Genomic DNA, 26,142 nt, shown 5'->3' with positions numbered 1-26,142 from the left:
ATCAGGGCCTCATGAGCTTATACTGGTGTTTTTAAAAGTTATCTTTGACTTTATGACTTTCGGTGTCGTTTCTGGGATGCTTAGGACTCATACTGCACTGCTGGAAATAGTTTATTTTGATGCATATGCTGCTTTTTTGCAAACTTTCAGTATAGTATTTATTTTCGTTTTTCCTGCAGTATATAAAAATTGGTGTATTTCAAAAATAAAACTATGAAGACACTCAAAATAAATTTCCTGTGGTGGGAAACTATTTTGTGCAACTTTTTTGTATTTACAGTTTTGAGGGATAAGCCTCTTAAATTTCTCTAACTAGAAATATATGTTAAAAAAGCAAAAACGATTTTCAAATTTTTGGGAGTTTATTGCACTTTTTTGCAATTTATGTAATTATTATTCACTTAATGCAGACATATTATTAAAATCTGGGCTATAATGGTTGTTTTGATGTATAGCAACTTGAAATGCTCCCAAAAATGGCTCCACAGCATGTAAAAATAGAATATAAGCTCTGGCAGACTTGGTTCTATGGTAAGTCTTAAAGGGTTAATGTTTCCATTAGCACTGAGAACTGTGTTGGTTGTCATGGTTTCTGTCAGTTAGGAGCAATGGTTGATATTTAAAATAACATGGATACCAATGTTTTATCTTTTTACTGTCATTCTCTCTCTGTGCAGTAGAATCATAAATCTTTATCATAGTAAGTTACTGTTTTAGTCTTTCAGCCCTTCACCAAACTGTCTTCACATGATAAGAGCCTCTGTCCTGTAGACGACTGAAGGTAAGGAGCTCAAGACTGATGGGACAAGATGAAAAAATCAACCTGTTTCCTGCCTCTGGCCCTTATCCTGATGAATTTGGTAAAAAGAAACAATGCCTCAGAGTATCCATCAGTTATTCAGCTAATGTATGTGCAGAACAGTGTAATTAATGAGCCCTGCTGCACAGATCGTGTCTCTCTTGGACATATTTTCTACTATTCAGTTAACTTTGGATTTAAAAGTAAAATCAGAAATCTGAACTAAATGTAGAAGAATGTAACAAATGGTTTGTCAGTGTGAGGCAGAGTGATGAGGGAGCCCCATGCCAGAAAAAGCCAAACAGGGGGAAGGTGTATCTGTTCCGTCTTTTTACGTGCTTATAACTCTTGATTTTCTGCCACCTTTTTTCTCTCTGGTGTGGATTACTTGAAGCCAACTCGTGAGGATTAAAAGGATACTGTGTTTCTACTGAAAGATATGGTGGCTTACGATGAAGTGGGTAGCTTGGTGCCTATCAAACGGACTCTGCAAGTGACAGACTGCCAGAACCAGGCCAACAAGGAGTTAGAGGTGAGATGGCTGAAACTTTACTCTGTAAATGTTTGACCAGAGCTGCTGGAAATGAAGTCATAGTGTTATGATAGAATAACTGCACGACTAAGCTCCCCTTCTGTTTTTGCCTCCTTCTGCAGGAACCCAGCAACAAGCACGTCCGTTCTCTCGGCAGGGTGACGTCGCTAGCCAACCTCATTTCTCCGGTAAAGAATGGGGTCTTCCGGCGCTTCGCCCAAACCATCAAGGTAAGCGCTCACGGCATCCAATGGAAACACAGCGCATTGGGGGGACAGGGACATCCCTTTCAACATGTCTGACATGTGGTGTTCTTTCTTTCTGAAGGCCTCTTTCTGGGGCGATGGCAAGTTGCCAGGCATGCCCCAGAAGCCTTGCAGCAAGGCAGCGGCCCCCACACCACCTAAAAGGAGGAACAGCACCTTATGGTCCGAGACATTAGACATCCACCAGAAAGGAACTTTCTCCACCAAAGAGATCAAGCGGCAAGAGGTGAGTCCAGGAGTCCAGACAGGGATGAATTCTACATGCTTGCTAGACTAGTTCACATGTCTTTGTGTCAAATGGTTTAAATTGGACTAGAAGCCATTCAGCCATCTTGGCTAAGCTCACTATGGTTTAGGCTACGATGTAATGACAACCTGATTTACATGTTTACTAAAAAAACATCTGTCTGTGCCTTCTCCCATTCCTCAGGCCATATTTGAGCTGTTTCGTGGAGAACAGCATCTGATTGAGGACCTGCAGCTTGCATGCAAGGTTTGTCATTTTAAAAGCTCTGAGGCAGCGGGAGTACATATAAAGCAAACAGATTAAATCAGTCTGGCAGGCTTTGAATGCAGCGCAGCCAGGAGCTATAAAAAGACAGGGATTGTTCCTCTGTCTTTTTTTTTTTTGTACCCCTAAAACTGTTGACCAAGATATTTTTAGTAGCCGCTCCCAAAGCTCTGCCCAGATATTACTGATCACTTTGCTCCATCCACAGGCGTACCACGACCCGATGCTGAAGCTGTCCATCATGTCAGAGGAGGAGCTTACTCACATTTTCGGCAACTTGGATGCCTACATCCCACTGCACGAGGACCTTCTGGCGCAGCTCTCCAAAGCCACGGGGCCAGACAGGACCGTGGGCCAGATTGGGCAAATTGTTATTAGCTGGGTAAGTGTCTTTGACTTTTTGAGCCATCAAAAGCTTTTACGCTAGTAAAACCGTATTTTGAATTAGCAGTTAGATAAAGAGTCCCTCCTTCCTTTGCAGCTGCCCAGGCTCAATGCCTACAAAGACTACTGCAGTAACCAGCTGGCAGCCAAGGCGCTGCTGGACCAGAAGAAGCAAGACCCACGTGTGCAGGACTTCCTGCAGCGGTGCCTCGAGTCACCTTTTAGTCGGAAACTGGACCTGTGGAGCTTCCTGGACATTCCCAGATCCCGCCTGGTCAAGTACCCCCTACTGCTCAAGGAAATCCTGAGACACACTCCAGCAGAACACCCCGATGCTGCCAGCCTGCAGGAAGCTGTAAGTCCAGGAGACAAACTGGTTCAACACACTGATCCATCATAGTGCCTCTCCCATGTAATAATTAGGCTGCTTGTGTGTTCAGATCACTGTCATCCAGGGAGTTTTGTCTGACATCAACAAGAAGAAAGGGGAGTCCGAGTGCCAGTACTACATCGACAAGCTGGAGTATCTGGACGACAGGCAGAGGGACGCTCGCATCGAACGGTGCAAGAGTCTTCTGTGTCACGGGGAGCTGCGCAACAAGAGCGGCACGGTGAGCACAGCGCACACTTCCAAGTCGTCCTTCGGTGCTTCTCTTTGCATGTTAACACGAGGCTGCCGTCCCACATGAGGCGGGCTATGTGCTCAGATGATGCTCTGGTTTGAAAGTTTCTGTTTTTCCTGGAAATTCTTTCAGAAGCTGCACGTGTTCCTGTTCACCGACCTGCTGATCCTGACCCGCCCCGTCACCAGGAACGAGCGCCAGTGCTTCCAGGTGTACCGGCAGCCAATCGCAGTGCAGGATCTGGTGCTGGAGGACCTGCAAGATGGCGATGTCAGAATGGGCGGCTTTTTCAGAGGAGCCTTCAGCAATGCAGACAAAGGTAAGGCTCGTCCCAGAAAGTGTCCGCTAGTAGCCTGAGCAGCACTTTGCCCCCGTTCCTAATGACGCTCTCTGCTTTCTCTGCAGCCAAGAACATTTTCCGGGTACGTTCCCAAGACCCGAGCCAGGCACAGTCACACACTCTGCAGGTCAACGACGTCTTCCACAAGCAGCAGTGGCTCAACTGCCTCCGTAGTGCCATTGCCGTCCACCAGCCTCTGAGCGAGCCCTCCAGCCCCAGCCCGCCTACAGGCAGCGTCCGTTCCAAGCGCCGCCCTTCCTCCGTTTCTGCCATCATCCACATGGAGGAAGCAGACGAGAACTACCCGCAGCCAGGCTCTCAGTCGGCCCCCGCCTCACTGTGCAACAGCCCCACCACTGCGTCCCCTTCGCCTCGCTCCCCGCCATCGTCCACGACGTCCGTGTCATCGACGTCATCCTCACCCACGACACATAAAACCAAAAAGGACAAGAAGGCTCTGTGTTCTTTAGGGAAGAGAAAAGAGACGATGGTGTGAGGTGGAGCGTTGGTAGAGAACGTGGATGGACCTCTTTGTTTTTCCTGTACATAAAACAGCACAGCACATTTATGAGTGTCTGCGTGTTATTACAGCAGTGTTCTGTTACTGTCCTCCTTGGCAGCTATTTACCTTACTCCTCCATCCAAGTGCATCCCATAGAGACACAGTATTCTGGAGGGGGGTGCACGTGGTTCAGCTCTAAAAGGGAAGCATGACAAGAAGTAAACCCACGGTTCACACTCGGTGTGGCCAGTTTGCTGAGTTCTTGAAGAAAGAGTTGGTGCATCAGATCCTGTTTACTATAAAGTTCATATTTAAACATTCTTTTAGACCTTTCTTTGGGGGATAATACACTTTATATTTTCAGATCTATCCTAGTATTGTTTTAGGTATTGTAAAGCAGCAGAGTTTTAGCTGTTAGGGCAGGTTTTTGAACATTTGCCGATGTCAAGGTGAAAGACAAAAAGCCGACCCCTAAAAAGGTGAGGTGTACCACACAAACAGATTTCTGTCATAGTTGGGTTTTTAGACTGAGCAGAAGATGTCTTATTTTTATACATTCCTTAAATAACAGATGCTAGAAGCCAGATATTATTTTATTTTATTTACTACAGAGGCATTAATTTCATTCCAGAACAGATGATATGTCAGCAAAAAACCGTGATGAACTCATATCGCAGACGAGATGATGAGTTTTGTTTAAGACAAAATTTTGAACTGAGCCACGTTGGTTTCTTAAAAAGCTGATTCCTGAGAATGAGGCGGATCACTTTTCAGTGTAGGATCTTGCATGGAGCTTTAGTTGTGGACGCCGCTTGCACCTGAAGAGGCGGCATGATGTATGCAACTGTCCCGAGGGACGGGACTGAGCGACGATGAAAGTTGTTGAAGGCAGAAGAGAACGAAGACGAGAACGATTAGGAAGTGAAACGCTCAGTGTGACATGTGTAACTCCCATCAACAGTATTTCCTGCTTCCCATTTGAAACCTTCCTGGGTAAACTGAAAAAGATTGTGCAGAGGCCTCATAAACCTGTGGAACAAATTGTCAAGCGCGTCTATGAGACGCAAAGTATTCAGAAGAAAAGAGAGGATGTCTGTTCCCGCTCCTCTTAAACGGCTTCATAAGTCTGGACCAATAACAAGTGATCTTGGAACTTTTAAGCAGTACAGAAAATACACTGATGGACAGACATGTGTTTCTTGCTCCATGGGAGATAACTGTTTCAATGTAGGGGGAACAATTCTTATTGTGGCAAACATTTTACAGGATTGCCAAGTTGTCAAAGCACTGTGTCAGGTCTTTGAAAACTGTAATGCCTTTTTCAGCTATCCATTGGACTCAACATGCCTTGGAATTTACTTTGTTTCAAATCTGTCTAAACAAATGAATCTTGTATTACTTGATGAATTAAAACAGAAAATGGTGCTTTTGCCACTGAAGTCTGGATATGTGGCATTGCCACTGCTGTACTAGTTGGCTTCTTTTTGCTTTCTCACCAGCATGCTACCATTTGCAGTTGTTGATTTTCTGGATGGTGGAGGTGCATCCATAATTCCTTGCAAGTGGTTTACAGGACCAGCGGAAGATTCTTGTTTCTGGCCACCAGGGAGAGTCAATATCAATAAGGATGGAGTTACTCCAGATGCAAACTGGTCACAGTACAGAGTTCGCATCTTGGGGAAAGCTGGTAAGAAGCATTTTTGTTTATTGCTACCAAATATTCTGTCATTAAAGACAGAACAAAAAATTTCCCTGTAATTTCACTAACAACATTTTGTTGATGTATGTCAAAAATTTACAGAAAACTATGAAAATCCCAGGGTGAAACTGCGGAGGTCTGAAGCAACCTCTGATCTGCAGACTGAGTCAGATTCTGGAAGCAGATTGGGAAAAGGGAAGCGGAAAAGGAGGTAATTATGTGTCTTAAAAACGCCTTAAAAGCAACAATTTATTGTGGTGATTATAAGAAAAACAAAAACAAGCTGACAGTATCTTTAGCAGACCATTGCTGCTCACCAGATTTAGATATGATCTTAAAATAGCACTTTGTAACTTTTTGACTTTTAAAAATCAGTTTTAGACTCCTTTTGATGCCGGACTGTACATTAATGTTTTTAGTTTGTAGGACTAACCAGTAACTAAATTGTTTGTGGGGTTTTTTAATATTTGTTTTCATTTTAAGGCCAGCGATCCAGGGCAGCACGGTGGCACGGTGGTTAGCACTGTTGCCGCACAGCAAGAAGGTCCTGAGTTCAATTCCACCATCAGGCCGGGGTCTTTCTGTGTGGAGTTTGCATGTTCTCCCCGTGTCTGCGTGGGTTCCCTCCGGGTACTCCGGCTTCCTCCCACTGTCCAAAGACATGCAGCTTGTGGGGATAGGTTAATTGGATAATCCAAATTGCCACTAGGTGTGAATGTGAGTATGAATGGTTGTCTGTCCTTGTGTGTTAGCCCTGCGACAGACTGGCGACCTGTCCAGGGTGTACCCCGCCTCTCGCCCTATGACAGCTGGGATTGGCTCCAGCACCACCACCCTCAACTCCTTCACCTGTGGTTTCACAACCAGTTCCAAGACAACTTGTACAAGCCACCAATACCAGCATGTTTGTACGTGTTCTAACCCTCCTGGAAGACATTAAGGAGACTCAGAGGATCCACAGTCGAATGCTACAGTCTCTCCTCAGTGCAATGAAGTAGTGGAAGGTGAGCTCCACAAAAGTTGCTGTTTTTGAAAATAAAATAGATAAAATAAAAGAAGTGATGTCATTTTCGCGGAAATGTAGTTTTTTTTTTTTTTTTTTTTTTACCATCAGGGCCTCATGAGCTTATACTGGTGTTTTTAAAAGTTATCTTTGACTTTATGACTTTCGGTGTCGTTTCTGGGATGCTTAGGACTCATACTGCACTGCTGGAAATAGTTTATTTTGATGCATATGCTGCTTTTTTGCAAACTTTCAGTATAGTATTTATTTTCGTTTTTCCTGCAGTATATAAAAATTGGTGTATTTCAAAAATAAAACTATGAAGACACTCAAAATAAATTTCCTGTGGTGGGAAACTATTTTGTGCAACTTTTTTGTATTTACAGTTTTGAGGGATAAGCCTCTTAAATTTCTCTAACTAGAAATATATGTTAAAAAAGCAAAAACGATTTTCAAATTTTTGGGAGTTTATTGCACTTTTTTGCAATTTATGTAATTATTATTCACTTAATGCAGACATATTATTAAAATCTGGGCTATAATGGTTGTTTTGATGTATAGCAACTTGAAATGCTCCCAAAAATGGCTCCACAGCATGTAAAAATAGAATATAAGCTCTGGCAGACTTGGTTCTATGGTAAGTCTTAAAGGGTTAATGTTTCCATTAGCACTGAGAACTGTGTTGGTTGTCATGGTTTCTGTCAGTTAGGAGCAATGGTTGATATTTAAAATAACATGGATACCAATGTTTTATCTTTTTACTGTCATTCTCTCTCTGTGCAGTAGAATCATAAATCTTTATCATAGTAAGTTACTGTTTTAGTCTTTCAGCCCTTCACCAAACTGTCTTCACATGATAAGAGCCTCTGTCCTGTAGACGACTGAAGGTAAGGAGCTCAAGACTGATGGGACAAGATGAAAAAATCAACCTGTTTCCTGCCTCTGGCCCTTATCCTGATGAATTTGGTAAAAAGAAACAATGCCTCAGAGTATCCATCAGTTATTCAGCTAATGTATGTGCAGAACAGTGTAATTAATGAGCCCTGCTGCACAGATCGTGTCTCTCTTGGACATATTTTCTACTATTCAGTTAACTTTGGATTTAAAAGTAAAATCAGAAATCTGAACTAAATGTAGAAGAATGTAACAAATGGTTTGTCAGTGTGAGGCAGAGTGATGAGGGAGCCCCATGCCAGAAAAAGCCAAACAGGGGGAAGGTGTATCTGTTCCGTCTTTTTACGTGCTTATAACTCTTGATTTTCTGCCACCTTTTTTCTCTCTGGTGTGGATTACTTGAAGCCAACTCGTGAGGATTAAAAGGATACTGTGTTTCTACTGAAAGATATGGTGGCTTACGATGAAGTGGGTAGCTTGGTGCCTATCAAACGGACTCTGCAAGTGACAGACTGCCAGAACCAGGCCAACAAGGAGTTAGAGGTGAGATGGCTGAAACTTTACTCTGTAAATGTTTGACCAGAGCTGCTGGAAATGAAGTCATAGTGTTATGATAGAATAACTGCACGACTAACCTCCCCTTCTGTTTTTGCCTCCTTCTGCAGGAACCCAGCAACAAGCACGTCCGTTCTCTCGGCAGGGTGACGTCGCTAGCCAACCTCATTTCTCCGGTAAAGAATGGGGTCTTCCGGCGCTTCGCCCAAACCATCAAGGTAAGCGCTCACGGCATCCAATGGAAACACAGCGCATTGGGGGGACAGGGACATCCCTTTCAACATGTCTGACATGTGGTGTTCTTTCTTTCTGAAGGCCTCTTTCTGGGGCGATGGCAAGTTGCCAGGCATGCCCCAGAAGCCTTGCAGCAAGGCAGCGGCCCCCACACCACCTAAAAGGAGGAACAGCACCTTATGGTCCGAGACATTAGACATCCACCAGAAAGGAACTTTCTCCACCAAAGAGATCAAGCGGCAAGAGGTGAGTCCAGGAGTCCAGGCAGGGATGAATTCTACATGCTTGCTAGACTAGTTCACATGTCTTTGTGTCAAATGGTTTAAATTGGACTAGAAGCCATTCAGCCATCTTGGCTAAGCTCACTATGGTTTAGGCTACGATGTAATGACAACCTGATTTACATGTTTACTAAAAAAACATCTGTCTGTGCCTTCTCCCATTCCTCAGGCCATATTTGAGCTGTTTCGTGGAGAACAGCATCTGATTGAGGACCTGCAGCTTGCATGCAAGGTTTGTCATTTTAAAAGCTCTGAGGCAGCGGGAGTACATATAAAGCAAACAGATTAAATCAGTCTGGCAGGCTTTGAATGCAGCGCAGCCAGGAGCTATAAAAAGACAGGGATTGTTCCTCTGTCTTTTTTTTTTTTGTACCCCTAAAACTGTTGACCAAGATATTTTTAGTAGCCGCTCCCAAAGCTCTGCCCAGATATTACTGATCACTTTGCTCCATCCACAGGCGTACCACGACCCGATGCTGAAGCTGTCCATCATGTCAGAGGAGGAGCTTACTCACATTTTCGGCAACTTGGATGCCTACATCCCACTGCACGAGGACCTTCTGGCGCAGCTCTCCAAAGCCACGGGGCCAGACAGGACCGTGGGCCAGATTGGGCAAATTGTTATTAGCTGGGTAAGTGTCTTTGACTTTTTGAGCCATCAAAAGCTTTTACGCTAGTAAAACCGTATTTTGAATTAGCAGTTAGATAAAGAGTCCCTCCTTCCTTTGCAGCTGCCCAGGCTCAATGCCTACAAAGACTACTGCAGTAACCAGCTGGCAGCCAAGGCGCTGCTGGACCAGAAGAAGCAAGACCCACGTGTGCAGGACTTCCTGCAGCGGTGCCTCGAGTCACCTTTTAGTCGGAAACTGGACCTGTGGAGCTTCCTGGACATTCCCAGATCCCGCCTGGTCAAGTACCCCCTACTGCTCAAGGAAATCCTGAGACACACTCCAGCAGAACACCCCGATGCTGCCAGCCTGCAGGAAGCTGTAAGTCCAGGAGACAAACTGGTTCAACACACTGATCCATCATAGTGCCTCTCCCATGTAATAATTAGGCTGCTTGTGTGTTCAGATCACTGTCATCCAGGGAGTTTTGTCTGACATCAACAAGAAGAAAGGGGAGTCCGAGTGCCAGTACTACATCGACAAGCTGGAGTATCTGGACGACAGGCAGAGGGACGCTCGCATCGAACGGTGCAAGAGTCTTCTGTGTCACGGGGAGCTGCGCAACAAGAGCGGCACGGTGAGCACAGCGCACACTTCCAAGTCGTCCTTCGGTGCTTCTCTTTGCATGTTAACACGAGGCTGCCGTCCCACATGAGGCGGGCTATGTGCTCAGATGATGCTCTGGTTTGAAAGTTTCTGTTTTTCCTGGAAATTCTTTCAGAAGCTGCACGTGTTCCTGTTCACCGACCTGCTGATCCTGACCCGCCCCGTCACCAGGAACGAGCGCCAGTGCTTCCAGGTGTACCGGCAGCCAATCGCAGTGCAGGATCTGGTGCTGGAGGACCTGCAAGATGGCGATGTCAGAATGGGCGGCTTTTTCAGAGGAGCCTTCAGCAATGCAGACAAAGGTAAGGCTCGTCCCAGAAAGTGTCCGCTAGTAGCCTGAGCAGCACTTTGCCCCCGTTCCTAATGACGCTCTCTGCTTTCTCTGCAGCCAAGAACATTTTCCGGGTACGTTCCCAAGACCCGAGCCAGGCACAGTCACACACTCTGCAGGTCAACGACGTCTTCCACAAGCAGCAGTGGCTCAACTGCCTCCGTAGTGCCATTGCCGTCCACCAGCCTCTGAGCGAGCCCTCCAGCCCCAGCCCGCCTACAGGCAGCGTCCGTTCCAAGCGCCGCCCTTCCTCCGTTTCTGCCATCATCCACATGGAGGAAGCAGACGAGAACTACCCGCAACCAGGCTCTCAGTCGGCCCCCGCCTCACTGTGCAACAGCCCCACCACTGCGTCCCCTTCGCCTCGCTCCCCGCCATCGTCCACGACGTCCGTGTCATCGACGTCATCCTCACCCACGACACATAAAACCAAAAAGGACAAGAAGGCTCTGTGTTCTTTAGGGAAGAGAAAAGAGGCGATGGTGTGAGGTGGAGCGTTGGTAGAGAACGTGGATGGACCTCTTTGTTTTTCCTGTACATAAAACAGCACAGCACATTTATGAGTGTCTGCGTGTTATTACAGCAGTGTTCTGTTACTGTCCTCCTTGGCAGCTATTTACCTTACTCCTCCATCCAAGTGCATCCCATAGAGACACAGTATTCTGGAGGGGGGTGCACGTGGTTCAGCTCTAAAAGGGAAGCATGACAAGAAGTAAACCCACGGTTCACACTCGGTGTGGCCAGTTTGCTGAGTTCTTGAAGAAAGAGTTGGTGCATCAGATCCTGTTTACTATAAAGTTCATATTTAAACATTCTTTTAGACCTTTCTTTGGGGGATAATACACTTTATATTTTCAGATCTATCCTAGTATTGTTTTAGGTATTGTAAAGCAGCAGAGTTTTAGCTGTTAGGGCAGGTTTTTGAACATTTGCCGATGTCAAGGTGAAAGACAAAAAGCCGACCCCTAAAAAGGTGAGGTGTACCACACAAACAGATTTCTGTCATAGTTGGGTTTTTAGACTGAGCAGAAGATGTCTTATTTTTATACATTCCTTAAATAACAGATGCTAGAAGCCAGATATTATTTTATTTTATTTACTACAGAGGCATTAATTTCATTCCAGAACAGATGATATGTCAGCAAAAAACCGTGATGAACTCATATCGCAGACGAGATGATGAGTTTTGTTTAAGACAAAATTTTGAACTGAGCCACGTTGGTTTCTTAAAAAGCTGATTCCTGAGAATGAGGCGGATCACTTTTCAGTGTAGGATCTTGCATGGAGCTTTAGTTGTGGACGCCGCTTGCACCTGAAGAGGCGGCATGATGTATGCAACTGTCCCGAGGGACGGGACTGAGCGACGATGAAAGTTGTTGAAGGCAGAAGAGAACGAAGACGAGAACGATTAGGAAGTGAAACGCTCAGTGTGACATGTGTAACTCCCATCAACAGTATTTCCTGCTTCCCATTTGAAACCTTCCTGGGTAAACTGAAAAAGATTGTGCAGAGGCCTCATAAACCTGTGGAACAAATTGTCAAGCGCGTCTATGAGACGCAAAGTATTCAGAAGAAAAGAGAGGATGTCTGTTCCCGCTCCTCTTAAACGGCTTCATAAGTCTGGACCAATAACAAGTGATCTTGGAACTTTTAAGCAGTACAGAAAATACACTGATGGACAGACATGTGTTTCTTGCTCCATGGGAGATAACTGTTTCAATGTAGGGGGAACAATTCTTATTGTGGCAAACATTTTACAGGATTGCCAAGTTGTCAAAGCACTGTGTCAGGTCTTTGAAAACTGTAATGCCTTTTTCAGCTATCCATTGGACTCAACATGCCTTGGAATTTACTTTGTTTCAAATCTGTCTAAACAAATGAATCTTGTATTACTTGATGAATTAAAACAGAAAATGGTGCTTTTGCCACTGAAGTCTGGATATGTGGCATTGCCACTGCTGTACTAGTTGGCTTCTTTTTGCTTTCTCACCAGCATGCTACCATTTGCAGTTGTTGATTTTCTGGATGGTGGAGGTGCATCCATAATTCCTTGCAAGTGGTTTACAGGACCAGCGGAAGATTCTTGTTTCTGGCCACCAGGGAAAGTCAATATCAATAAGGATGGAGTTACTCCAGATGCAAACTGGTCACAGTACAGAGTTCGCATCTTGGGGAAAGCTGGTAAGAAGCATTTTTGTTTATTGCTACCAAATATTCTGTCATTAAAGACAGAACAAAAAATTTCCCTGTAATTTCACTAACAACATTTTGTTGATGTATGTCAAAAATTTACAGAAAACTATGAAAATCCCAGGGTGAAACTGCGGAGGTCTGAAGCAACCTCTGATCTGCAGACTGAGTCAGATTCTGGAAGCAGATTGGGAAAAGGGAAGCGGAAAAGGAGGTAATTATGTGTCTTAAAAACGCCTTAAAAGCAACAATTTATTGTGGTGATTATAAGAAAAACAAAAACAAGCTGACAGTATCTTTAGCAGACCATTGCTGCTCACCAGATTTAGATATGATCTTAAAATAGCACTTTGTAACTTTTTGACTTTTAAAAATCAGTTTTAGACTCCTTTTGATGCCGGACTGTACATTAATGTTTTTAGTTTGTAGGACTAACCAGTAACTAAATTGTTTGTGGGGTTTTTTAATATTTGTTTTCATTTTAAGGCCAGCGATCCAGGGCAGCACGGTGGCACGGTGGTTAGCACTGTTGCCGCACAGCAAGAAGGTCCTGAGTTCAATTCCACCATCAGGCCGGGGTCTTTCTGTGTGGAGTTTGCATGTTCTCCCCGTGTCTGCGTGGGTTCCCTCCGGGTACTCCGGCTTCCTCCCACTGTCCAAAGACATGCAGCTTGTGGGGATAGGTTAATTGGATAATCCAAATTGCCACTAGGTGTGAATGTGAGTATGAATGGTTGTCTGTCCTTGTGTGTTAGCCCTGCGACAGACTGGCGACCTGTCCAGGGTGTACCCCGCCTCTCGCCCTATGACAGCTGGGATTGGCTCCAGCACCACCACCCTCAACTCCTTCACCTGTGGTTTCACAACCAGTTCCAAGACAACTTGTACAAGCCACCAATACCAGCATGTTTGTACGTGTTCTAACCCTCCTGGAAGACATTAAGGAGACTCAGAGGATCCACAGTCGAATGCTACAGTCTCTCCTCAGTGCAATGAAGTAGTGGAAGGTGAGCTCCACAAAAGTTGCTGTTTTTGAAAATAAAATAGATAAAATAAAAGAAGTGATGTCATTTTCGCGGAAATGTAGTTTTTTTTTTTTTTTACCATCAGGGCCTCATGAGCTTATACTGGTGTTTTTAAAAGTTATCTTTGACTTTATGACTTTCGGTGTCGTTTCTGGGATGCTTAGGACTCATACTGCACTGCTGGAAATAGTTTATTTTGATGCATATGCTGCTTTTTTGCAAACTTTCAGTATAGTATTTATTTTCGTTTTTCCTGCAGTATATAAAAATTGGTGTATTTCAAAAATAAAACTATGAAGACACTCAAAATAAATTTCCTGTGGTGGGAAACTATTTTGTGCAACTTTTTTGTATTTACAGTTTTGAGGGATAAGCCTCTTAAATTTCTCTAACTAGAAATATATGTTAAAAAAGCAAAAACGATTTTCAAATTTTTGGGAGTTTATTGCACTTTTTTGCAATTTATGTAATTATTATTCACTTAATGCAGACATATTATTAAAATCTGGGCTATAATGGTTGTTTTGATGTATAGCAACTTGAAATGCTCCCAAAAATGGCTCCACAGCATGTAAAAATAGAATATAAGCTCTGGCAGACTTGGTTCTATGGTAAGTCTTAAAGGGTTAATGTTTCCATTAGCACTGAGAACTGTGTTGGTTGTCATGGTTTCTGTCAGTTAGGAGCAATGGTTGATATTTAAAATAACATGGATACCAATGTTTTATCTTTTTACTGTCATTCTCTCTCTGTGCAGTAGAATCATAAATCTTTATCATAGTAAGTTACTGTTTTAGTCTTTCAGCCCTTCACCAAACTGTCTTCACATGATAAGAGCCTCTGTCCTGTAGACGACTGAAGGTAAGGAGCTCAAGACTGATGGGACAAGATGAAAAAATCAACCTGTTTCCTGCCTCTGGCCCTTATCCTGATGAATTTGGTAAAAAGAAACAATGCCTCAGAGTATCCATCAGTTATTCAGCTAATGTATGTGCAGAACAGTGTAATTAATGAGCCCTGCTGCACAGATCGTGTCTCTCTTGGACATATTTTCTACTATTCAGTTAACTTTGGATTTAAAAGTAAAATCAGAAATCTGAACTAAATGTAGAAGAATGTAACAAATGGTTTGTCAGTGTGAGGCAGAGTGATGAGGGAGCCCCATGCCAGAAAAAGCCAAACAGGGGGAAGGTGTATCTGTTCCGTCTTTTTACGTGCTTATAACTCTTGATTTTCTGCCACCTTTTTTCTCTCTGGTGTGGATTACTTGAAGCCAACTCGTGAGGATTAAAAGGATACTGTGTTTCTACTGAAAGATATGGTGGCTTACGATGAAGTGGGTAGCTTGGTGCCTATCAAACGGACTCTGCAAGTGACAGACTGCCAGAACCAGGCCAACAAGGAGTTAGAGGTGAGATGGCTGAAACTTTACTCTGTAAATGTTTGACCAGAGCTGCTGGAAATGAAGTCATAGTGTTATGATAGAATAACTGCACGACTAACCTCCCCTTCTGTTTTTGCCTCCTTCTGCAGGAACCCAGCAACAAGCACGTCCGTTCTCTCGGCAGGGTGACGTCGCTAGCCAACCTCATTTCTCCGGTAAAGAATGGGGTCTTCCGGCGCTTCGCCCAAACCATCAAGGTAAGCGCTCACGGCATCCAATGGAAACACAGCGCATTGGGGGGACAGGGACATCCCTTTCAACATGTCTGACATGTGGTGTTCTTTCTTTCTGAAGGCCTCTTTCTGGGGCGATGGCAAGTTGCCAGGCATGCCCCAGAAGCCTTGCAGCAAGGCAGCGGCCCCCACACCACCTAAAAGGAGGAACAGCACCTTATGGTCCGAGACATTAGACATCCACCAGAAAGGAACTTTCTCCACCAAAGAGATCAAGCGGCAAGAGGTGAGTCCAGGAGTCCAGGCAGGGATGAATTCTACATGCTTGCTAGACTAGTTCACATGTCTTTGTGTCAAATGGTTTAAATTGGACTAGAAGCCATTCAGCCATCTTGGCTAAGCTCACTATGGTTTAGGCTACGATGTAATGACAACCTGATTTACATGTTTACTAAAAAAACATCTGTCTGTGCCTTCTCCCATTCCTCAGGCCATATTTGAGCTGTTTCGTGGAGAACAGCATCTGATTGAGGACCTGCAGCTTGCATGCAAGGTTTGTCATTTTAAAAGCTCTGAGGCAGCGGGAGTACATATAAAGCAAACAGATTAAATCAGTCTGGCAGGCTTTGAATGCAGCGCAGCCAGGAGCTATAAAAAGACAGGGATTGTTCCTCTGTCTTTTTTTTTTTTGTACCCCTAAAACTGTTGACCAAGATATTTTTAGTAGCCGCTCCCAAAGCTCTGCCCAGATATTACTGATCACTTTGCTCCATCCACAGGCGTACCACGACCCGATGCTGAAGCTGTCCATCATGTCAGAGGAGGAGCTTACTCACATTTTCGGCAACTTGGATGCCTACATCCCACTGCACGAGGACCTTCTGGCGCAGCTCTCCAAAGCCACGGGGCCAGACAGGACCGTGGGCCAGATTGGGCAAATTGTTATTAGCTGGGTAAGTGTCTTTGACTTTTTGAGCCATCAAAAGCTTTTACGCTAGTAAAACCGTATTTTGAATTAGCAGTTAGATAAAGAGTCCCTCCTTCCTTTGCAGCTGCCCAGGCTCAATGCCTACAAAGACTACTGCAGTAACCAGCTGGCAGCCAAGGCGCTGCTGGACCAGAAGAAGCAAGACCCACGTGTGCAGGACTTCCTGCAGCGGTGCCTCGAGTCACCTTTTAGTCGGAAACTGGACCTGTGGAGCTTCCTGGACATTCCCAGATCCCGCCTGGTCAAGTACCCCCTACTGCTCAAGGAAATCCTGAGACACACTCCAGCAGAACACCCCGATGCTGCCAGCCTGCAGGAAGCTGTAAGTCCAGGAGACAAACTGGTTCAACACACTGATCCATCATAGTGCCTCTCCCATGTAATAATTAGGCTGCTTGTGTGTTCAGATCACTGTCATCCAGGGAGTTTTGTCTGACATCAACAAGAAGAAAGGGGAGTCCGAGTGCCAGTACTACATCGACAAGCTGGAGTATCTGGACGACAGGCAGAGGGACGCTCGCATCGAACGGTGCAAGAGTCTTCTGTGTCACGGGGAGCTGCGCAACAAGAGCGGCACGGTGAGCACAGCGCACACTTCCAAGTCGTCCTTCGGTGCTTCTCTTTGCATGTTAACACGAGGCTGCCGTCCCACATGAGGCGGGCTATGTGCTCAGATGATGCTCTGGTTTGAAAGTTTCTGTTTTTCCTGGAAATTCTTTCAGAAGCTGCACGTGTTCCTGTTCACCGACCTGCTGATCCTGACCCGCCCCGTCACCAGGAACGAGCGCCAGTGCTTCCAGGTGTACCGGCAGCCAATCGCAGTGCAGGATCTGGTGCTGGAGGACCTGCAAGATGGCGATGTCAGAATGGGCGGCTTTTTCAGAGGAGCCTTCAGCAATGCAGACAAAGGTAAGGCTCGTCCCAGAAAGTGTCCGCTAGTAGCCTGAGCAGCACTTTGCCCCCGTTCCTAATGACGCTCTCTGCTTTCTCTGCAGCCAAGAACATTTTCCGGGTACGTTCCCAAGACCCGAGCCAGGCACAGTCACACACTCTGCAGGTCAACGACGTCTTCCACAAGCAGCAGTGGCTCAACTGCCTCCGTAGTGCCATTGCCGTCCACCAGCCTCTGAGCGAGCCCTCCAGCCCCAGCCCGCCTACAGGCAGCGTCCGTTCCAAGCGCCGCCCTTCCTCCGTTTCTGCCATCATCCACATGGAGGAAGCAGACGAGAACTACCCGCAGCCAGGCTCTCAGTCGGCCCCCGCCTCACTGTGCAACAGCCCCACCACTGCGTCCCCTTCGCCTCGCTCCCCGCCATCGTCCACGACGTCCGTGTCATCGACGTCATCCTCACCCACGACACATAAAACCAAAAAGGACAAGAAGGCTCTGTGTTCTTTAGGGAAGAGAAAAGAGGCGATGGTGTGAGGTGGAGCGTTGGTAGAGAACGTGGATGGACCTCTTTGTTTTTCCTGTACATAAAACAGCACAGCACATTTATGAGTGTCTGCGTGTTATTACAGCAGTGTTCTGTTACTGTCCTCCTTGGCAGCTATTTACCTTACTCCTCCATCCAAGTGCATCCCATAGAGACACAGTATTCTGGAGGGGGGTGCACGTGGTTCAGCTCTAAAAGGGAAGCATGACAAGAAGTAAACCCACGGTTCACACTCGGTGTGGCCAGTTTGCTGAGTTCTTGAAGAAAGAGTTGGTGCATCAGATCCTGTTTACTATAAAGTTCATATTTAAACATTCTTTTAGACCTTTCTTTGGGGGATAATACACTTTATATTTTCAGATCTATCCTAGTATTGTTTTAGGTATTGTAAAGCAGCAGAGTTTTAGCTGTTAGGGCAGGTTTTTGAACATTTGCCGATGTCAAGGTGAAAGACAAAAAGCCGACCCCTAAAAAGGTGAGGTGTACCACACAAACAGATTTCTGTCATAGTTGGGTTTTTAGACTGAGCAGAAGATGTCTTATTTTTATACATTCCTTAAATAACAGATGCTAGAAGCCAGATATTATTTTATTTTATTTACTACAGAGGCATTAATTTCATTCCAGAACAGATGATATGTCAGCAAAAAACCGTGATGAACTCATATCGCAGACGAGATGATGAGTTTTGTTTAAGACAAAATTTTGAACTGAGCCACGTTGGTTTCTTAAAAAGCTGATTCCTGAGAATGAGGCGGATCACTTTTCAGTGTAGGATCTTGCATGGAGCTTTAGTTGTGGACGCCGCTTGCACCTGAAGAGGCGGCATGATGTATGCAACTGTCCCGAGGGACGGGACTGAGCGACGATGAAAGTTGTTGAAGGCAGAAGAGAACGAAGACGAGAACGATTAGGAAGTGAAACGCTCAGTGTGACATGTGTAACTCCCATCAACAGTATTTCCTGCTTCCCATTTGAAACCTTCCTGGGTAAACTGAAAAAGATTGTGCGGAGGCCTCATAAACCTGTGGAACAAATTGTCAAGCGCGTCTATGAGACGCAAAGTATTCAGAAGAAAAGAGAGGATGTCTGTTCCCGCTCCTCTTAAACGGCTTCATAAGTCTGGACCAATAACAAGTGATCTTGGAACTTTTAAGCAGTACAGAAAATACACTGATGGACAGACATGTGTTTCTTGCTCCATGGGAGATAACTGTTTCAATGTAGGGGGAACAATTCTTATTGTGGCAAACATTTTACAGGATTGCCAAGTTGTCAAAGCACTGTGTCAGGTCTTTGAAAACTGTAATGCCTTTTTCAGCTATCCATTGGACTCAACATGCCTTGGAATTTACTTTGTTTCAAATCTGTCTAAACAAATGAATCTTGTATTACTTGATGAATTAAAACAGAAAATGGTGCTTTTGCCACTGAAGTCTGGATATGTGGCATTGCCACTGCTGTACTAGTTGGCTTCTTTTTGCTTTCTCACCAGCATGCTACCATTTGCAGTTGTTGATTTTCTGGATGGTGGAGGTGCATCCATAATTCCTTGCAAGTGGTTTACAGGACCAGCGGAAGATTCTTGTTTCTGGCCACCAGGGAAAGTCAATATCAATAAGGATGGAGTTACTCCAGATGCAAACTGGTCACAGTACAGAGTTCGCATCTTGGGGAAAGCTGGTAAGAAGCATTTTTGTTTATTGCTACCAAATATTCTGTCATTAAAGACAGAACAAAAAATTTCCCTGTAATTTCACTAACAACATTTTGTTGATGTATGTCAAAAATTTACAGAAAACTATGAAAATCCCAGGGTGAAACTGCGGAGGTCTGAAGCAACCTCTGATCTGCAGACTGAGTCAGATTCTGGAAGCAGATTGGGAAAAGGGAAGCGGAAAAGGAGGTAATTATGTGTCTTAAAAACGCCTTAAAAGCAACAATTTATTGTGGTGATTATAAGAAAAACAAAAACAAGCTGACAGTATCTTTAGCAGACCATTGCTGCTCACCAGATTTAGATATGATCTTAAAATAGCACTTTGTAACTTTTTGACTTTTAAAAATCAGTTTTAGACTCCTTTTGATGCCGGACTGTACATTAATGTTTTTAGTTTGTAGGACTAACCAGTAACTAAATTGTTTGTGGGGTTTTTTAATATTTGTTTTCATTTTAAGGCCAGCGATCCAGGGCAGCACGGTGGCACGGTGGTTAGCACTGTTGCCGCACAGCAAGAAGGTCCTGAGTTCAATTCCACCATCAGGCCGGGGTCTTTCTGTGTGGAGTTTGCATGTTCTCCCCGTGTCTGCGTGGGTTCCCTCTGGGTACTCCGGCTTCCTCCCACTGTCCAAAGACATGCAGCTTGTGGGGATAGGTTAATTGGATAATCCAAATTGCCACTAGGTGTGAATGTGAGTATGAATGGTTGTCTGTCCTTGTGTGTTAGCCCTGCGACAGACTGGCGACCTGTCCAGGGTGTACCCCGCCTCTCGCCCTATGACAGCTGGGATTGGCTCCAGCACCACCACCCTCAACTCCTTCACCTGTGGTTTCACAACCAGTTCCAAGACAACTTGTACAAGCCACCAATACCAGCATGTTTGTACGTGTTCTAACCCTCCTGGAAGACATTAAGGAGACTCAGAGGATCCACAGTCGAATGCTACAGTCTCTCCTCAGTGCAATGAAGTAGTGGAAGGTGAGCTCCACAAAAGTTGCTGTTTTTGAAAATAAAATAGATAAAATAAAAGAAGTGATGTCATTTTCGCGGAAATGTAGTTTTTTTTTTTTTTACCATCAGGGCCTCATGAGCTTATACTGGTGTTTTTAAAAGTTATCTTTGACTTTATGACTTTCGGTGTCGTTTCTGGGATGCTTAGGACTCATACTGCACTGCTGGAAATAGTTTATTTTGATGCATATGCTGCTTTTTTGCAAACTTTCAGTATAGTATTTATTTTCGTTTTTCCTGCAGTATATAAAAATTGGTGTATTTCAAAAATAAAACTATGAAGACACTCAAAATAAATTTCCTGTGGTGGGAAACTATTTTGTGCAACTTTTTTGTATTTACAGTTTTGAGGGATAAGCCTCTTAAATTTCTCTAACTAGAAATATATGTTAAAAAAGCAAAAACGATTTTCAAATTTTTGGGAGTTTATTGCACTTTTTTGCAATTTATGTAATTATTATTCACTTAATGCAGACATATTATTAAAATCTGGGCTATAATGGTTGTTTTGATGTATAGCAACTTGAAATGCTCCCAAAAATGGCTCCACAGCATGTAAAAATAGAATATAAGCTCTGGCAGACTTGGTTCTATGGTAAGTCTTAAAGGGTTAATGTTTCCATTAGCACTGAGAACTGTGTTGGTTGTCATGGTTTCTGTCAGTTAGGAGCAATGGTTGATATTTAAAATAACATGGATACCAATGTTTTATCTTTTTACTGTCATTCTCTCTCTGTGCAGTAGAATCATAAATCTTTATCATAGTAAGTTACTGTTTTAGTCTTTCAGCCCTTCACCAAACTGTCTTCACATGATAAGAGCCTCTGTCCTGTAGACGACTGAAGGTAAGGAGCTCAAGACTGATGGGACAAGATGAAAAAATCAACCTGTTTCCTGCCTCTGGCCCTTATCCTGATGAATTTGGTAAAAAGAAACAATGCCTCAGAGTATCCATCAGTTATTCAGCTAATGTATGTGCAGAACAGTGTAATTAATGAGCCCTGCTGCACAGATCGTGTCTCTCTTGGACATATTTTCTACTATTCAGTTAACTTTGGATTTAAAAGTAAAATCAGAAATCTGAACTAAATGTAGAAGAATGTAACAAATGGTTTGTCAGTGTGAGGCAGAGTGATGAGGGAGCCCCATGCCAGAAAAAGCCAAACAGGGGGAAGGTGTATCTGTTCCGTCTTTTTACGTGCTTATAACTCTTGATTTTCTGCCACCTTTTTTCTCTCTGGTGTGGATTACTTGAAGCCAACTCGTGAGGATTAAAAGGATACTGTGTTTCTACTGAAAGATATGGTGGCTTACGATGAAGTGGGTAGCTTGGTGCCTATCAAACGGACTCTGCAAGTGACAGACTGCCAGAACCAGGCCAACAAGGAGTTAGAGGTGAGATGGCTGAAACTTTACTCTGTAAATGTTTGACCAGAGCTGCTGGAAATGAAGTCATAGTGTTATGATAGAATAACTGCACGACTAACCTCCCCTTCTGTTTTTGCCTCCTTCTGCAGGAACCCAGCAACAAGCACGTCCGTTCTCTCGGCAGGGTGACGTCGCTAGCCAACCTCATTTCTCCGGTAAAGAATGGGGTCTTCCGGCGCTTCGCCCAAACCATCAAGGTAAGCGCTCACGGCATCCAATGGAAACACAGCGCATTGGGGGGACAGGGACATCCCTTTCAACATGTCTGACATGTGGTGTTCTTTCTTTCTGAAGGCCTCTTTCTGGGGCGATGGCAAGTTGCCAGGCATGCCCCAGAAGCCTTGCAGCAAGGCAGCGGCCCCCACACCACCTAAAAGGAGGAACAGCACCTTATGGTCCGAGACATTAGACATCCACCAGAAAGGAACTTTCTCCACCAAAGAGATCAAGCGGCAAGAGGTGAGTCCAGGAGTCCAGGCAGGGATGAATTCTACATGCTTGCTAGACTAGTTCACATGTCTTTGTGTCAAATGGTTTAAATTGGACTAGAAGCCATTCAGCCATCTTGGCTAAGCTCACTATGGTTTAGGCTACGATGTAATGACAACCTGATTTACATGTTTACTAAAAAAACATCTGTCTGTGCCTTCTCCCATTCCTCAGGCCATATTTGAGCTGTTTCGTGGAGAACAGCATCTGATTGAGGACCTGCAGCTTGCATGCAAGGTTTGTCATTTTAAAAGCTCTGAGGCAGCGGGAGTACATATAAAGCAAACAGATTAAATCAGTCTGGCAGGCTTTGAATGCAGCGCAGCCAGGAGCTATAAAAAGACAGGGATTGTTCCTCTGTCTTTTTTTTTTTTGTACCCCTAAAACTGTTGACCAAGATATTTTTAGTAGCCGCTCCCAAAGCTCTGCCCAGATATTACTGATCACTTTGCTCCATCCACAGGCGTACCACGACCCGATGCTGAAGCTGTCCATCATGTCAGAGGAGGAGCTTACTCACATTTTCGGCAACTTGGATGCCTACATCCCACTGCACGAGGACCTTCTGGCGCAGCTCTCCAAAGCCACGGGGCCAGACAGGACCGTGGGCCAGATTGGGCAAATTGTTATTAGCTGGGTAAGTGTCTTTGACTTTTTGAGCCATCAAAAGCTTTTACGCTAGTAAAACCGTATTTTGAATTAGCAGTTAGATAAAGAGTCCCTCCTTCCTTTGCAGCTGCCCAGGCTCAATGCCTACAAAGACTACTGCAGTAACCAGCTGGCAGCCAAGGCGCTGCTGGACCAGAAGAAGCAAGACCCACGTGTGCAGGACTTCCTGCAGCGGTGCCTCGAGTCACCTTTTAGTCGGAAACTGGACCTGTGGAGCTTCCTGGACATTCCCAGATCCCGCCTGGTCAAGTACCCCCTACTGCTCAAGGAAATCCTGAGACACACTCCAGCAGAACACCCCGATGCTGCCAGCCTGCAGGAAGCTGTAAGTCCAGGAGACAAACTGGTTCAACACACTGATCCATCATAGTGCCTCTCCCATGTAATAATTAGGCTGCTTGTGTGTTCAGATCACTGTCATCCAGGGAGTTTTGTCTGACATCAACAAGAAGAAAGGGGAGTCCGAGTGCCAGTACTACATCGACAAGCTGGAGTATCTGGACGACAGGCAGAGGGACGCTCGCATCGAACGGTGCAAGAGTCTTCTGTGTCACGGGGAGCTGCGCAACAAGAGCGGCACGGTGAGCACAGCGCACACTTCCAAGTCGTCCTTCGGTGCTTCTCTTTGCATGTTAACACGAGGCTGCCGTCCCACATGAGGCGGGCTATGTGCTCAGATGATGCTCTGGTTTGAAAGTTTCTGTTTTTCCTGGAAATTCTTTCAGAAGCTGCACGTGTTCCTGTTCACCGACCTGCTGATCCTGACCCGCCCCGTCACCAGGAACGAGCGCCAGTGCTTCCAGGTGTACCGGCAGCCAATCGCAGTGCAGGATCTGGTGCTGGAGGACCTGCAAGATGGCGATGTCAGAATGGGCGGCTTTTTCAGAGGAGCCTTCAGCAATGCAGACAAAGGTAAGGCTCGTCCCAGAAAGTGTCCGCTAGTAGCCTGAGCAGCACTTTGCCCCCGTTCCTAATGACGCTCTCTGCTTTCTCTGCAGCCAAGAACATTTTCCGGGTACGTTCCCAAGACCCGAGCCAGGCACAGTCACACACTCTGCAGGTCAACGACGTCTTCCACAAGCAGCAGTGGCTCAACTGCCTCCGTAGTGCCATTGCCGTCCACCAGCCTCTGAGCGAGCCCTCCAGCCCCAGCCCGCCTACAGGCAGCGTCCGTTCCAAGCGCCGCCCTTCCTCCGTTTCTGCCATCATCCACATGGAGGAAGCAGACGAGAACTACCCGCAGCCAGGCTCTCAGTCGGCCCCCGCCTCACTGTGCAACAGCCCCACCACTGCGTCCCCTTCGCCTCGCTCCCCGCCATCGTCCACGACGTCCGTGTCATCGACGTCATCCTCACCCACGACACATAAAACCAAAAAGGACAAGAAGGCTCTGTGTTCTTTAGGGAAGAGAAAAGAGGCGATGGTGTGAGGTGGAGCGTTGGTAGAGAACGTGGATGGACCTCTTTGTTTTTCCTGTACATAAAACAGCACAGCACATTTATGAGTGTCTGCGTGTTATTACAGCAGTGTTCTGTTACTGTCCTCCTTGGCAGCTATTTACCTTACTCCTCCATCCAAGTGCATCCCATAGAGACACAGTATTCTGGAGGGGGGTGCACGTGGTTCAGCTCTAAAAGGGAAGCATGACAAGAAGTAAACCCACGGTTCACACTCGGTGTGGCCAGTTTGCTGAGTTCTTGAAGAAAGAGTTGGTGCATCAGATCCTGTTTACTATAAAGTTCATATTTAAACATTCTTTTAGACCTTTCTTTGGGGGATAATACACTTTATATTTTCAGATCTATCCTAGTATTGTTTTAGGTATTGTAAAGCAGCAGAGTTTTAGCTGTTAGGGCAGGTTTTTGAACATTTGCCGATGTCAAGGTGAAAGACAAAAAGCCGACCCCTAAAAAGGTGAGGTGTACCACACAAACAGATTTCTGTCATAGTTGGGTTTTTAGACTGAGCAGAAGATGTCTTATTTTTATACATTCCTTAAATAACAGATGCTAGAAGCCAGATATTATTTTATTTTATTTACTACAGAGGCATTAATTTCATTCCAGAACAGATGATATGTCAGCAAAAAACCGTGATGAACTCATATCGCAGACGAGATGATGAGTTTTGTTTAAGACAAAATTTTGAACTGAGCCACGTTGGTTTCTTAAAAAGCTGATTCCTGAGAATGAGGCGGATCACTTTTCAGTGTAGGATCTTGCATGGAGCTTTAGTTGTGGACGCCGCTTGCACCTGAAGAGGCGGCATGATGTATGCAACTGTCCCGAGGGACGGGACTGAGCGACGATGAAAGTTGTTGAAGGCAGAAGAGAACGAAGACGAGAACGATTAGGAAGTGAAACGCTCAGTGTGACATGTGTAACTCCCATCAACAGTATTTCCTGCTTCCCATTTGAAACCTTCCTGGGTAAACTGAAAAAGATTGTGCAGAGGCCTCATAAACCTGTGGAACAAATTGTCAAGCGCGTCTATGAGACGCAAAGTATTCAGAAGAAAAGAGAGGATGTCTGTTCCCGCTCCTCTTAAACGGCTTCATAAGTCTGGACCAATAACAAGTGATCTTGGAACTTTTAAGCAGTACAGAAAATACACTGATGGACAGACATGTGTTTCTTGCTCCATGGGAGATAACTGTTTCAATGTAGGGGGAACAATTCTTATTGTGGCAAACATTTTACAGGATTGCCAAGTTGTCAAAGCACTGTGTCAGGTCTTTGAAAACTGTAATGCCTTTTTCAGCTATCCATTGGACTCAACATGCCTTGGAATTTACTTTGTTTCAAATCTGTCTAAACAAATGAATCTTGTATTACTTGATGAATTAAAACAGAAAATGGTGCTTTTGCCACTGAAGTCTGGATATGTGGCATTGCCACTGCTGTACTAGTTGGCTTCTTTTTGCTTTCTCACCAGCATGCTACCATTTGCAGTTGTTGATTTTCTGGATGGTGGAGGTGCATCCATAATTCCTTGCAAGTGGTTTACAGGACCAGCGGAAGATTCTTGTTTCTGGCCACCAGGGAAAGTCAATATCAATAAGGATGGAGTTACTCCAGATGCAAACTGGTCACAGTACAGAGTTCGCATCTTGGGGAAAGCTGGTAAGAAGCATTTTTGTTTATTGCTACCAAATATTCTGTCATTAAAGACAGAACAAAAAATTTCCCTGTAATTTCACTAACAACATTTTGTTGATGTATGTCAAAAATTTACAGAAAACTATGAAAATCCCAGGGTGAAACTGCAGAGGTCTGAAGCAACCTCTGATCTGCAGACTGAGTCAGATTCTGGAAGCAGATTGGGAAAAGGGAAGCGGAAA

At 44.9% G+C, this 26,142-nt stretch overlaps 4 protein-coding genes across 4 annotated transcripts; all 4 read left to right on the top strand.

Annotated features, from left to right (window-relative positions):
• The first annotated feature begins 1,053 nt into the window (after positions 1-1,053).
• Positions 1,054-4,595, top strand: LOC308400313 (neuroepithelial cell-transforming gene 1 protein-like). Its single transcript, XM_080887951.1, has 9 exons — positions 1,054-1,331; positions 1,454-1,561; positions 1,659-1,823; positions 2,028-2,090; positions 2,317-2,490; positions 2,590-2,847; positions 2,933-3,103; positions 3,248-3,434; positions 3,521-4,595. The coding sequence occupies exons 1-9, from the start codon at positions 1,239-1,241 to the stop codon at positions 3,949-3,951; spliced, it is 1,650 nt and encodes a 549-aa protein (XP_080744077.1). The 5' UTR covers positions 1,054-1,238; the 3' UTR covers positions 3,952-4,595.
• Positions 4,596-7,818: 3,223 nt separating this feature from the next.
• Positions 7,819-11,644, top strand: LOC308399157 (neuroepithelial cell-transforming gene 1 protein-like). The gene is made up of 9 exons (XM_080886190.1): positions 7,819-8,096; positions 8,219-8,326; positions 8,424-8,588; positions 8,793-8,855; positions 9,082-9,255; positions 9,355-9,612; positions 9,698-9,868; positions 10,013-10,199; positions 10,286-11,644. Exons 1-9 carry the CDS (start codon positions 8,004-8,006, stop codon positions 10,714-10,716), a joined length of 1,650 nt encoding a protein of 549 aa, XP_080742316.1. The 5' UTR covers positions 7,819-8,003; the 3' UTR covers positions 10,717-11,644.
• Positions 11,645-14,576: 2,932 nt separating this feature from the next.
• LOC308399334 (neuroepithelial cell-transforming gene 1 protein-like) lies at positions 14,577-18,385 on the top strand. Its single transcript, XM_080886553.1, has 9 exons — positions 14,577-14,854; positions 14,977-15,084; positions 15,182-15,346; positions 15,551-15,613; positions 15,840-16,013; positions 16,113-16,370; positions 16,456-16,626; positions 16,771-16,957; positions 17,044-18,385. The coding sequence occupies exons 1-9, from the start codon at positions 14,762-14,764 to the stop codon at positions 17,472-17,474; spliced, it is 1,650 nt and encodes a 549-aa protein (XP_080742679.1). The 5' UTR covers positions 14,577-14,761; the 3' UTR covers positions 17,475-18,385.
• Positions 18,386-21,333: 2,948 nt separating this feature from the next.
• LOC308399192 (neuroepithelial cell-transforming gene 1 protein-like) lies at positions 21,334-25,159 on the top strand. The gene is made up of 9 exons (XM_080886279.1): positions 21,334-21,611; positions 21,734-21,841; positions 21,939-22,103; positions 22,308-22,370; positions 22,597-22,770; positions 22,870-23,127; positions 23,213-23,383; positions 23,528-23,714; positions 23,801-25,159. Exons 1-9 carry the CDS (start codon positions 21,519-21,521, stop codon positions 24,229-24,231), a joined length of 1,650 nt encoding a protein of 549 aa, XP_080742405.1. The 5' UTR covers positions 21,334-21,518; the 3' UTR covers positions 24,232-25,159.
• The last annotated feature ends 983 nt before the right edge of the window (positions 25,160-26,142 follow it).

The sequence above is a fragment of the Rhamphochromis sp. 'chilingali' genome, assembly GCF_963969265.1.
Source record: "Rhamphochromis sp. 'chilingali' genome assembly, chromosome: 7".
Taxonomy (NCBI): Eukaryota; Metazoa; Chordata; class Actinopteri; order Cichliformes; family Cichlidae; genus Rhamphochromis; species Rhamphochromis sp. 'chilingali'.
The sequence above is the reverse complement of the archived record's forward strand: the minus strand, read 5'-3'. Positions and strand labels throughout refer to the sequence as shown.

Bases quoted from the DNA above. Each gene is read 5' to 3' on its own strand.
- LOC308399334 (XM_080886553.1), top strand. From the start codon at position 14,762: ATGGTGGCTTACGATGAAGTGGGTAGCTTGGTGCCTATCAAACGGACT. The intron at 14,855-14,976 runs GTGAGATGGCTG...CTCCTTCTGCAG, and splicing joins AGGCCAACAAGGAGTTAGAG to GAACCCAGCAACAAGCACGT. The intron at 15,614-15,839 runs GTTTGTCATTTT...CTCCATCCACAG, and splicing joins ACCTGCAGCTTGCATGCAAG to GCGTACCACGACCCGATGCT.
- LOC308399192 (XM_080886279.1), top strand. From the start codon at position 21,519: ATGGTGGCTTACGATGAAGTGGGTAGCTTGGTGCCTATCAAACGGACT. The intron at 22,371-22,596 runs GTTTGTCATTTT...CTCCATCCACAG, and splicing joins ACCTGCAGCTTGCATGCAAG to GCGTACCACGACCCGATGCT. The intron at 22,771-22,869 runs GTAAGTGTCTTT...CTTCCTTTGCAG, and splicing joins GGCAAATTGTTATTAGCTGG to CTGCCCAGGCTCAATGCCTA.
- LOC308400313 (XM_080887951.1), top strand. From the start codon at position 1,239: ATGGTGGCTTACGATGAAGTGGGTAGCTTGGTGCCTATCAAACGGACT. The intron at 2,091-2,316 runs GTTTGTCATTTT...CTCCATCCACAG, and splicing joins ACCTGCAGCTTGCATGCAAG to GCGTACCACGACCCGATGCT. The intron at 3,435-3,520 runs GTAAGGCTCGTC...CTTTCTCTGCAG, and splicing joins CTTCAGCAATGCAGACAAAG to CCAAGAACATTTTCCGGGTA.
- LOC308399157 (XM_080886190.1), top strand. From the start codon at position 8,004: ATGGTGGCTTACGATGAAGTGGGTAGCTTGGTGCCTATCAAACGGACT. The intron at 8,589-8,792 runs GTGAGTCCAGGA...CCCATTCCTCAG, and splicing joins AAGAGATCAAGCGGCAAGAG to GCCATATTTGAGCTGTTTCG. The intron at 9,869-10,012 runs GTGAGCACAGCG...AAATTCTTTCAG, and splicing joins TGCGCAACAAGAGCGGCACG to AAGCTGCACGTGTTCCTGTT.